This window comes from Vulpes vulpes, chromosome 2 (genome assembly GCF_048418805.1).
Source record: "Vulpes vulpes isolate BD-2025 chromosome 2, VulVul3, whole genome shotgun sequence".
NCBI classification, from domain to species: Eukaryota; Metazoa; Chordata; class Mammalia; order Carnivora; family Canidae; genus Vulpes; species Vulpes vulpes.
In genome coordinates this window covers 77785166-77798100 of record NC_132781.1, presented here as the reverse complement: position 1 = coordinate 77798100, position 12935 = coordinate 77785166, and the positions used below count along the sequence as shown (strand labels likewise).

At 33.5% G+C, this 12935-nt stretch overlaps 1 protein-coding gene across 5 annotated transcripts in view; it reads right to left on the bottom strand.

Moving 5' to 3' along the window:
• Window positions 1-12935, bottom strand: part of CHIC2 (cysteine rich hydrophobic domain 2) — a 60242-nt gene that overhangs the window by 29519 nt on the left and 17788 nt on the right. For all 5 annotated transcript variants that reach the window (XR_011999891.1, XR_011999892.1, XR_011999890.1 and 2 more), the window contains 2 exons: window positions 9474-9528; window positions 9176-9331 (listed from right to left, as the gene is read on the bottom strand). Coding sequence is in view for 2 of the 5 variants with exons in the window: in XM_026016526.2 (XP_025872311.1) it covers window positions 9176-9331; window positions 9474-9528 (211 nt within the window). In the remaining 3 variants the exon portion in view is untranslated. The remainder of the gene's footprint in view (window positions 1-9175; window positions 9332-9473; window positions 9529-12935) is intronic.

Genomic DNA, 12935 nt, shown 5'->3' with positions numbered 1-12935 from the left:
ACACACACACACACACACACACACACAAAAGCTTGTATGAAAATTTTTACTAAATGTTAATTCTTTAGATTTGAAATAAAAATCAACATTGAAAACTTAAAGCTTAGAAATACAAATGTTTTTTTACAGCCAGACACAGCTCAATATTCTAAGGATTATAGATTTTCAGAGCTGTAAAGTACCTGAGAAGTCAGTTACCTTCTCTTTTTCTTATATTAAAAGAAAAAGAAGGGGGCACCTGGGTGGCCCAGTCAGTTAAGCATCTGCCTTCGGCTCAGGTCATGATCCCAGGGTCCTGGGATAGAGTCCCATGCTGGACTCTGTTGGGCAGAGCTGTTTCTCCCTCTCCTCTGCCCCTTTGCCTGCTGCTCCCCCTGCTTGTGCACACGCGTGCTCTCTGTCAAATAAATAAAATCTTTTTTTTTTTTTTTTTAAAAAGGATAATGGCTGAGCATATACAAAGTCTATAAAGTCACTAAAGTTGGGATAGAATATATATTTATTTACAAAATCTCAGAAGATTAAAACTAATAGTTACTTCAATATGAAAGACAAATCAAAACAAAAATATTGTAACACAACATACAGTAAAATTATAAAACTTGTTTCCCCAAAAAATCAGCACATACAAGTCATAAAGATTTCACTCACTTGGACATCAATTTTCTAAACTATAATACTACAATTAAGACACAATCAAAAAGCAAAGTATAAACAAATATATAAATAAAAATAAGCTTTTGCAAAGAAAATGTCATAAAATCTATTTAATGAAGCTGAAGTATTTTATTCACTTGGCAGCTCCGCAGGCACTTACAAAGAACCTACTAAAAGGCTGAAGCTTCTTGTTTTATGGTCTTCCAAGTACTTATCACTATTTGTAATCACATCATTGGTTTTTGTCTATCTTTTAAGTCCACAAGAGAAACCACACAGCCTCTAAATAGTAGTATCTAAACAGTGTCTAAAACAGTACCAAGCCCATAATGTGGTTTCAGAAATATTAGTTGAATTAATGAATAAATAATTTCCAGAGAATGGTACACTAGCAGCATAAAGAAATGGCAGCTGAAATCTGCATTTTCATTAGACAAATATGCTCTTTTCCCAACAGTATTGACCTAATAAGTCATTTTAAGCATTTTCTATTAAAACAAATATATGTTATATAACAGAATGAAAAGTTCAAATGCATGTTTGAGAGGTAAGACAAGACTTCAAATACATTTTGTGATTACAGGTGAACATTTCACATTTCTAGGCCCTAAAGATACATATTTATTGTCTTTGTTGTTAGAGGTACTTTATGAAAAATATGACAAATACTTACAAACTTAAACTACCTCTGCACTCACCCAACTGTCCAAGCAGACTACATGCTCTCTGAGTAGAGCATGAATATACATCTTTCTATCCCCAGCACATGTAGCACAGTACTTACTTACTCTATAAAGTCCCCCCAAGCTAATTAAATATTTCTAAATAATGCATTGGTCACAGAAGAAATCAAATGAGGAACAGAGAAGTAAAATGAACTGAATGAAAATTAAAACACAACATATCAAAATTTGCACAATACAACTAAAGTAGTATTCAGGAAGGAAATTTATAATATTAAGAACCAGAAAAAAAAATAAAAAAAATAAAAATAAAATAAATAAAAAAATAAAGAACCAGAAAAGTTTCAGATTAATGACTTCTGTTTCTACCGTAAGAAACTAGAAGAAAAAAATTGAACTCAAAGTGAGAAGAAAAGACATAATAATAGTCAAACTAAAAACCAATGCAATATAAAACATAAAATCAATAGAAACAGTCAATGAAATCAAAAGCTGGTCTCTGAGAAGATTAATAAAATTGATAAGCCTCCAGCTAACTGGCCAGGAAAAAAAAGAGAGAGAGACAATGAATAAATTAACAATTTCAGGAATGGGAAAAGTAATGATCTCCAAAGATTTTACAAATGTTAAAAAGGGGGCAGCCCAAGTGGCTTGGCAGTTTAATGCCGCCTTCAGCCCAGGGCCTGATCCTGGAGACTTGGAATCAAGTCCCACGTCAGGCTCCCTGCATGGAGCCTGCTTCTCCCTCTGCCTGTCTGTCTGTCTGTCTCTCTCTCTCTCTGTGTCTCTCAGGAATAAATAAATAAAATCTTTTTAAAAAATGTTAAAAAGGTAATTAGTAAATATTATGCCAATTATAAACAACTAAGATAAAATGGACAAATTCCTTGAGAAATAGAAAACTATAAAGCTCAACCAAGATAAAACAGATGAGCTAAAAGTCCCATATCTATTTTAAAAAATTGAATTTGTAGTTTAAACTCTTCCAACAAAAAACCTTCTAGGCCCAAACGGCTTCATCAGTGAATTCTTCCAAAATTTAAGGATGAAACAAATGCATACTTTGCACAAACTCTTTTGGGAAAATGAAGAAGAGAGAATATTTTCCAACTCATTTTATGAGGCTATCGTTACCCTAATGCTAAAATCAGGTATTACAATAAACAAAGACTACAGAAAAATATCCCTCATGAACATAGATGTAAAAATTCTCTTTTTAAAAAATTTATTTATTTATTTATTTCAAGTAAGCTCCATACCCAATGTGGGGCTTGAACTCACGACCTTGAGACCAAGAGTTGCACACTCTACCAACTGGGCCAGCCAGGCGCCCCTAGATATAAAATTTCTAAACAAAGTTATATTCTATTAAACACGACAAAAATATAAAAATAGACACAACCAACCAAGTGGCTTTCACCCCAGGAATGCAAGGTTGGTTTAACACCAATCAATGTAATTCAACATATTTCTATCTAAAAGAAAACCCATACAACCATTTCTAAAGGAGAAGAAAAGGCATTTGACAAAATCCAACATGTATTCCTGATAAAAACTTTCTGCAAACTAGTCAAAAAAAACTTCCTCAAGCTGGTAAAAAAACATTTACAAAAATCCTACAATTGGAGTACCTGGGTGGCTGAGTCAGTTAAATGTCTGCCTTCAGCTCAGTTCATGATCTCAGGGTCCTGAGATCAAGCCGAATGGGACTCCTTGCTCATCAGGGAGTCTGCTTCATCCTCTCCCTCTGCTCCTCCCCCTGCTTGTGCATGCACACACACACACTCTCTCTCTCCCACTCAAATAAATAAGATCTTTAAAAAAAATTTTTTTAAAGCCTATAATTAAGAAGATAAGAAATGAAGAAAGTGTATATTCATTTCTCCTAAGTCAGGAGCAAAACAAGGATATCTGTTTTCACTACTTCTAATCAATATTTTTCTGGAGATTCTAGTCAACTAGTGCAGTAAGGAAAAGCAACAAAAAGCATCCATATTACAAAGAAAAGTAATATTGTCTTCATTGCAGATGATATGACCATCTATAAAGACATTCAATACTCTACAAATAAATCAATCGAATTTAGTTTAGCAAAACTATACCCTAGTATGAAAAAAATAAATGATTGAAATTTTAAAAATATTTACTACATACACAATTCCAGACTTCAAGTTATATTACAAAGCCATAGTGATCAAGATAGTATGGTACTGACTCAAAACTGACACACTGATCAAGGTAACAGAAGAGAATATTGAGAAATAAACCCACAATTACATGGTGAATTAATCTTCAGCAAAGAAGAAAATAATGCACAGTGAAAAAAAGTCTCTTTAATAAATGGTGGGAAAACTGGATGGCTACGTGCAAAAGAATGAAACTGGACCACTTTCTTCCATCATACACAAAAATATAAACTCGAAATGGATTAGAGACCTAAATTATAAGACCTAAAACCATAAAAATCATAGAAGAGAGCACAAGCAGTAATTTCACTGACACTGGCCATAGCAACATTTTTCTACATACGTTTTCTGATGCAAGGGAAATAAAAACAAAAATAAACTATTAGGAGGACATCAACACAAAAACTTTCTGCACAGTGAAGGAAACAATCAACAAAACTAATAGGCAACATACTGAATGGGAGAAGATATTTGCAAATGATATATCCAATAAAGAGTTACTATCCAAAATATATTTAAAAATGTATAAAACTCAATACCCAAAAAAATAATCCAATTAAAAAGTAGGCAGAAGACATGAACAGGTATTTCTCCAAAGAAGACATACATATAGCCAACAGACCCATGAAAAGATGTTCATCATCACTTATCATCATGGAAATGCAAATCAAAACTATAATGATATATCCCCTCACACCTGTCCGAATGGCTAAAATCAAAAACTTAACAAGTGTTGGTGAGGATATGGAAAAAAAGAAACCGTCATGCACTGTTGGTGGGAATATAGACCTGTGCAGCCACTGTGAAATACAGTCTGGGTCCCACAAAAAAGTTACATATAAAACTGCCCTATGATCCAATAATCACACTACTGGGAATTTGCCCAAAAAAATATACCAAAACACTACAGTTTACTGTACCCCTATGTTTACTGCAACATTATTTACAATAGCCAAATTACGGAAGTAGCCCAAATGTCCATCGATAAAGGGATAAAGTAAATATGGTATACTCTCTCTCTCTCTCTCTCTCTCTCTCTCTCTCTCTCACACACACACACACACACACACACACACATATACACACACAAAATGGAATATTAGTCATAAAAAAAACAAAATCTTGCCATTTGCAACACGGATGGAGCTAGAGTATATAATGCTAAGCAAAATAAATCAGAGAAAGACAAATATCACATGATTTCACTCATATGTAGAACTTAAGAGGCAAAACAAAGGAGCAAAGGCAAAAATAAAAAGACACAGAGAAACCAAGAAATAGACTCTTAACTACAGACAACAAATTGGTGGTTACTAGAAGGTAGGTGGTTGGAGGTTGGGTGAAATAGGTGACGGAGATTAAAGAGTACACTTAACATGATGAGCACTGAGCACATGCAGAATTGGCAAATCACTATATTGTATACATGAAACTAACCCTGACTTTCGTCAATGTACTATGGCAATTTAATGAGGAGAAAAGTCTTTTCAACAAATACTGCGAGTCACCGCCATATGCAAAAAAATGAACTCTGATCAGTCTTTTATATAAAAATTGGCTTAAAATGGGTCATAGATCTGAAAGTAAAATGCAGAACAGATCATAAAAGAAAAAGTCTGGAACCTTGGTTTAGGCAAAGAATCCTTATATATAATACCAAATACATAATCCATTTTTTTACATAATCCATTTTTTAAAAATTGAAATTAGGCTTCATCAAAATCAAAAACTTTTGCTCTGCCAAAAACATTAAGAGAATGAAAAGACAAGCTACAAACTGGAAAAATATATTTGGTTACATACCTGACAAGAGACTTAATTTCAAAACATGTATAAAGAACTCTCAAAACTCAGCAATAAAAAATAACTATTTAAAAATAACCAAAATATTTGAATAAACACTAACAGAGGTTTTACAAATGGCAAATAAGCGCATCAAAAGGTGCTTGATAACCATTAGTTATGAGGGTAATGTGAATTTAAACCAGAATAAGATGCCACATCTATCAGAACGACTAAAATTTCTTAAAGTCTTGGCAAAGATACTGAACAACTGGCACTCTCAAATATTGTTGGCTGGAATGTAAAATGGTATAGCCACTTTGGAAAATGATTTGGAAGTTCCCTATAAAATTAACTATATGCTTACTATAGGATCCAGCAACTTGACTCCTAAAAGTAAAAACTTATGTTCACAGAAAACATGCCAGTGAACATTAAAAACATCTTTATTCAAAATCACCAAAAACTGGAAACCACCCAATGTCCTTCAGTTAGTGAGTAGATAAACAAATTGTGACACATCCATACAATGGAATATTACTCAGCAAAACAACCCCAAAAAACAAAAAACTATTGACTCATGCAACAAAATAAATGAATCTCAAATGCACTAGCTAAATGAAAAAAGGCAGATTCAAAAGGCTACATATACTGTTTAATTCCATTTATTAACATGCTAGAAAAGGCAAAACTGTAGGGATGGCAAACAGATTAGTGGTTGTCGGGGTTTAAGAGCTAAAAAGAATATGACTACAAAGGGACAACACAAGGAAGGTTTTTTTGGAGAGAATTATATCTTGCTTGCAGTGATAGTTACACAACTCTATACATTTGTCAAAAATCATAAAACTATACACCAAAAAGAGTGAATTTTGCTGTATACTAAATAATTTTCAAAAAATAGGTTATGGCAATTTTTTTTAAAAAAGGAAAGGCAATTTGGAAGGAACAGTAATAATAATAATGATTAAAAACAATGTCTCCAGGGCAGCCAGGGTGGCTCAGCAGTTTAGCACCGCCTTCAGCCCAAGGTGTGATCCTGGAGACCCAGGACTGAGTCCCATGTCAGGCTCCCTGCATGAAGCCTCCTTCTCCCTCTTCCTGTGTCTCTGCCTCTCTCTCTCTCTCCGCCCCCCTCTCTCCCTCTCTCTCTGTGTTTCTCATGAATAAATAAAATCTTTAAAAAACAAAAAAAACAATGTCTCCAGAACGAGGTCAGTTCATAAAAAGGGGCACTCAGTTGGAGATGGATTTCCAAATCAAGGCAAAAATCTAGTTGCCCAAATTATTGAATAATGTCATAAAGGTAAAAATGCTGAGCTGCCTATGAAGTATGCCTTTGGTCCTGATTTATCTCACAAATCTACAACAATTCTAACCATATTCCACATAACAAATGAAGACAAAGGGAAGGCTCAAAGCTAACAAATCAGGCAGGACTTTAGCCTTTACCTATACTAGTACATCTTAATCAGGGGTTCTTAACATGGAATACCTAGACAGAATTCTAGGAATCCACAAAAGTGGATGAAACAAAAATTCATCTTTATTTTCACTAATCTCTAACTGAAATGTGGTATAGTCTTCTTAGTTTATGAATGTATGTAAATAACTGTGTAGACTAAACAGGACCTGTAACTCTATAACTCAGAAATCAGATTTTTCCCATCATATCGTATTACCGTAGATTCTCTCCTATCTTATTTTGGTATGCATTAACAAACATTTATAAATAACATATCTGAGGAGTTTTAGTACTTTGATAACTTTATTTCATATAATTAGTTTCCTTTATAATCTTGTGTATTTCATTTCATACATTTAAAATACATTAAATCTCTTAAAATACAGATAAAGCATTATTCTAAAAAGAGGGTTCATAGGCTTCCCCAGAACACCAAAGGACCCATGAGAAATATCCCTGCTCTGAATTATCCTGCTCCCATCATACACAGCACCACTTTTTTCAGGTCTCTAACACCTTCATACATGCATGAAGTATCACTCTCTCCATGGATATATAATAGTTTACACCCAAGACAGAGAAATGCACAGTTTTGTTTTTTAGCAGTAATCATATTTGTTTGTACTTACTAAATGGTAAAGTCCATATAAAATTAAATCATATACATACAAAGAGAAACCTCAGACTAAATACTACATTATTAAATGAAACTACACGAGAATGGTTTAAAAAAAAAATCAACCTATCTTATGTCTCAAATAAAAAGGAATTAAATGAATCATCTGAAAAATATTCTTATGTTGCTAAAAATGCATGGAGAAAAGTAGGAAGTTGAGTTTTGTTTTCTAAATCCTATACTATGCACACATTGCAATACCTTATCCTCTCATTTAAAAAGTAAAAAACAGGGGAACCTAGGTGGTTCATTTAGTTAAGCATCAGACTCTTGATTTCAGCTCAGGTCATGATCTCAGGGTCGTGGGATCAAGCCCCACATGGGGCTCCAAGCTTAGCGGGGAGTCTGCTTGAGATTCTCTCTATCCCTCTCTCTCAGCCCCTCCCCCTGCTCACCTCTAAATAAATAAATCTTTTTTAAAAAGTAAAAAAACAAAGGATCTCAAACTTAAAAAGAACTAGATCACACAGATTTCTAAAGTAAAATTCTTATGACTACTTGGGTTAAATAATAGCAAACTGCCAACCAAGTGGGATACAGTAGTCATTTAAACAATGAAAAAGCCCAAACAGTGGGGAGTGAGTGAGAGGATCTAAAGGCCAAGAGCCACAAATTCAATTGTGGATCAAGGGATAACCGAAAAATTTTTTTAAATTCTGTAGTCTGAAGATGACCTGGTCAGAAATGGGGGGGGGGGGGGGGGGGACATTCTTGGAGAAAAAAAATAAATACTACAAATATTACGAGAAATATTACAAAATCAATTCTATTATAAAGGTATTATCTCCTTATCAATAAAATATAGTAGTTAAAAAATTTTGAGTAGGAATATACTGCTTATTTTGTAACAGAAATCAAGAAACGAATAGAATTTGCTTTTCCATATTTCCTATCATTATTTGATGACAAAATGAAATGTAGCCACACAAAAATCACTCATTCAGTTTTAACCTAACCGTATTTCATTTTTATACATAGTTACCATAATTTTTAAGATGTTAACAAAAACGTAATGCACTCCATCTATAACAATTCGCCATATCCCTACCCATATCTTAGAAATTTTTCATTTTAAGCAAATTATGACTCTTCATTTTTTTTCTGACTACAGAATCACTATGTACTCATCTCAGAAAACTTGTAAAATACAAAAGAAAAAATTTCTTCAAAAGAAACCAGAATTCCCTGTAATCTTACCAACTACAAACAAACACAACCATGTTATTTCTTCTATGGGTACCAGCTTACATATTAATAATAATGCTATTAGTCAATGTCTATTAGACACTTTGAGCTATTTAGCTAATAGCTTTACATACACTATTTCATTTTACACTTACAACAATCCTATTCAAGTAGGCAGATGAATATTGCTATTTTACAGATAAGTCACCTAGAGATTAAAGAAGTTAGGAAACATGCCTAGAGTCACAGAGATAAGTGGTAATGCTATACCACCATTAATGTATATATAAACAGAGAATGCTGTGTATTCTAGTCTATTCTAAGGTAACTCCCTGATCATAAAAATTATAAATAAAATTAAATTTAATGTAACAGCATGTGGACATAATAATCATAATTTAATCACTCCTCTACTGGATCAGATTATTTTTATATAGTATTCAGCATGGTGTGACTCATTCAATACAAAAAATAAAAAGTAGATAAATGCAAGACTTCCTTGTCTACTACATTTAAATTAAAATATATTAATTCAACTTACTCTTTTACTGAGGCAAATAACTGGCCACATACTGCAACCTAATGTGCAGCAGCAACAAAGGCAGCCACAAAGTAGCCAACGTACATTAACAGGAAGGTTCTTCTTAAGACAACTGTTAACTCTGTTGATGCTGGCTTTAAATTCTTCAGGAGCTACCTAAAGAAAAATTTTAAGAAATAACAATACTGCAATATTAATGTCAATAAACATGTCTCATTAGCATATTGTTTCTCTAATTTGTTAGGAAAAGACTTTACTTTTGAGGTATATAAAGAGTACCTAAGTAAATGACACTCACTTTTCCAGTTAATGAAGAAGGGAATTCTGATTCAAATTTGTTGCTCAGTCCAAATCTATTTAAAAAAAAAAAAAAAAGTTATTACCTGTCATTGTTGGGGGAAAGAAAAGGCCATTTAACTTAATCAAAGGTCAAGTAAATAGATGCAACTTGATATACAAAGTAACAATGGAAGTTTGAGACATAAAAACATTGTAATCAGCAATTTATGAAATGTAACAAGCAATTTTAGCAGCTGAATCAGAACTTCCCTCAAAGAAGCTAAGAATACAAAACTAAGCAAGCAAAGTATTAATGTAATGAAAAAACAACACAATTATCCAATTTTCTCAAAATTACTGAGATTCTTCCAATTAAGTACTAGAAAGCTACAATCTCTGCTATTGATTATTCTTTAGGTCAAGAGCACTTGTTAACACTCAAAAAAGCAGTAAGATGTCTAAGAATGCAAATTGATCAGTTAGTATTTTCTGAGAACGGCATATCCACACTGTTGTTACAGCCAGAAAATGCCTTAATAAAAAAAACAAAAAAGCAAAAAAACCTAGAACAATGTGATAGCTGCCTGGCTACTTAAACTCAGAAGTACTAGACACTTACTATACATACCAGAAATGGAACTGAGGTAGTGAATTTTAATATCTTTAAACTTTTAAATGTCTGCAAAAGTCACAAGGATTGATTAGGCACTTAACTATTCCTTTGTATAGTTTATTATGAAAGGATAAGATACTCATGGACATATTGGTAATGGCAGATTGCACCCGGAAATAAAAACTGAGATACCTAAATATGATGACTTTTGTTAGATCCTGAAGCCAAAAATTTTTTCAATTTTATTGAGATATACTTGACATAACACTATTCATTTAAGGTATACGAAATAATGATTTGATATATGTATATATTATGAAATGATTACCACAATAAGTTTGGTTACCATCCATCTCTTTACATAATTACAAATTTTTTTCTTCCTATGATGAGAACCCTTAAGATTCACTGTCTTCACAGCCCTTATAAATACACAGTCCTGAAACAAGGAAGAAGAGTAAAATCTCACTGATAGCTCTCTCAGTGAGGTCCCTAGATAATGTACCTCCTTTTCATCTATTTTTCTTAGAGATGAGGACATTCAACAAATGTTACTGAGTATAAATTATACATTTCCATCTCTTGAAGTATAATCTCCCTTGGTCTGAAGGTTTTCTCTTTCAATCAAGAGTTTCCATTTCAATTATGTCTATTATTGCAATTAACCATCTACTTCCAAGTGGTCTTTGAAAAATTTTAGAAAAGCAACACCCAGAAACCTCCAAGTCTTTGCTTTTTTTTTTTTGAGAGTGCACACCTGCAAAGTGGGGGAGGGGTAGAGAGAGAATCTTAACCCAGCACAAAGTCCAACGTGGGGGCTCGATCTCATGACCGTGAGGTTATGACCTGAGCCAAAACCAAGAGTCAGACACTGAACCAACTAAGCCACCCAGGAGGCCCTCTCCACCTTTCCTAAATAGAAAAGTCTCCCTCTTTCATCCCAGCCATTAAGATATTTAACACAGATTAAATGGAGGGAGCAGTCCAGGATGAGTTTAAACCCTAATTTCCTTTTTTTCTAGAGCCTGAATATTTCCTTATTGGCTACACTGACTGCTGGCCATGTGAGTGTTGATTCTTTACCCAGGGAACATAACAAGCTAATTAATTGCTCTGTTGTTCCTGCAAGTCAGGGCTCCTTTTAAGTCAGGCTAGTTATTCTTCTGATAAGAACTTGTAGTTCCAAGGACATTGACTTAGTTCCTCTTCAGTCATACTTTTTGTTAAGTTGTATCTGAGGAACAGATAGTAAACCTTCCTCTTCCTTCATCTCACCCCTAAAAAAAAAATCCCAAGAAAGATTACCCCGTGACAAGATTATCACTATATAGAATGCTTAGCTTTTCTACCAGTCATTAATTTGGTGCTAATGAATATTCCATTCCCCTTTGCTTGCATTTCCCACCCACTGAACAAGAATACCTGAAATAAATGTAAAGAAAATGCTGCACTTGAAGCCCTTGAAGTCCACAAGAGTGAACCCCAACCACGCTTTGCTTTCTCTTTTAAAATCTCTAACCAAGACATATAATATCCAAATAAGTACTTATGATTACTAGTAGAATGAGCCATGATAATCAGGCACCCCTTCTCCATCTGCATTTGGAATATAGTTCTCTGTTACAGGGGTATTCAAAGGTTTGGCATCAGGACCTTCCCTCTCTTAAATCCTTGAGGATCTTAATAACTTAAGTTTATGTGCTTTATATTTACCAATATTTTGGATTAGACATTAGAACTAAGACATCTAAAACATTTTTACAACTTATTCATAGGGGCCCCTAGGTGATGCAGTCAGTTAAGCAACCAATTCTTGGTTTCAGTTCTGGTAGTGATCTCAGGGTCATGAGACTGACCCCTCCCACCCCCACCCCAGTCAGGATCCACACTCAGGGCAGTTGGCTTGAGATTCTCTTCTCCCTCTGCCCTCTTTCTCCCCTTCCAGCTCTCTCTATTCCTCACAAGTAAATAAATAATTCTTAAAAAAAAAAAAAAAACCACCTTATTCATAAATGATCCCAGTATATGCTAACAAATATAACATTTTTATGAGAAATTACTTTTTCAAACCAAAAAATTTTGGAGAGAAAAGTACTATTTTACATTTTCACACCTCCTTAACGTTTGACAATGGAAGACAGTTGGATTCTCACATTTCTCTTTGGTTGATGTTTATAAAGAAAATTAGGCCTCATCAGATATGTAGCTGGAAATCTGTGTATACCACTCTTTGATAATATACCAAAACTCAACACATGGTAGTGTCTTGGTTTTTTTTGTTTGTTTGTTTTTTTGTTGTTGTTGTTGTTGTTTTTGGCAAGGAGATAACTGAAACTACATCAATGATCTTTTAAACTTTAGCTATGCTAAACTAAATTCCATTGGTATATATTACGTTTTGAATGGTTTTACCAATACCTGATTTTGTAACTTCATACATTTGTCCCTTGAAAATATTAGTAAACTGAGTAAATTGAGTTATTCAAATCTTCAAAATGTTGGCACACTTCATTATAATATTAGAATCATCACATTCATTAATATGACCACTGAGCTCACTAGAAAATATGGGAAACTGCCAAGTTCCAGTGACAGATACAAGTTTTCCAAAATTCTAATTTTCATCTGAAAGCTAGAATTTCATTACTGACAACAAATGCTAAGTGACAGTCTTGATTTTTAAAAAATAAGAGGCTAAAAGTTAACGAACCAATACTACATAAACAAGAGAAAAAAATGATTCAATTAAAAATATTAGAGCTACCACCTACACCTTAAAAACTAAGTTCAAAGCATATTACTTTAATAGATTTTTTTTTTCCTAGCTTTGAATGTTACTGGTGGAGATGAGCAATGGTTGTTATTTTT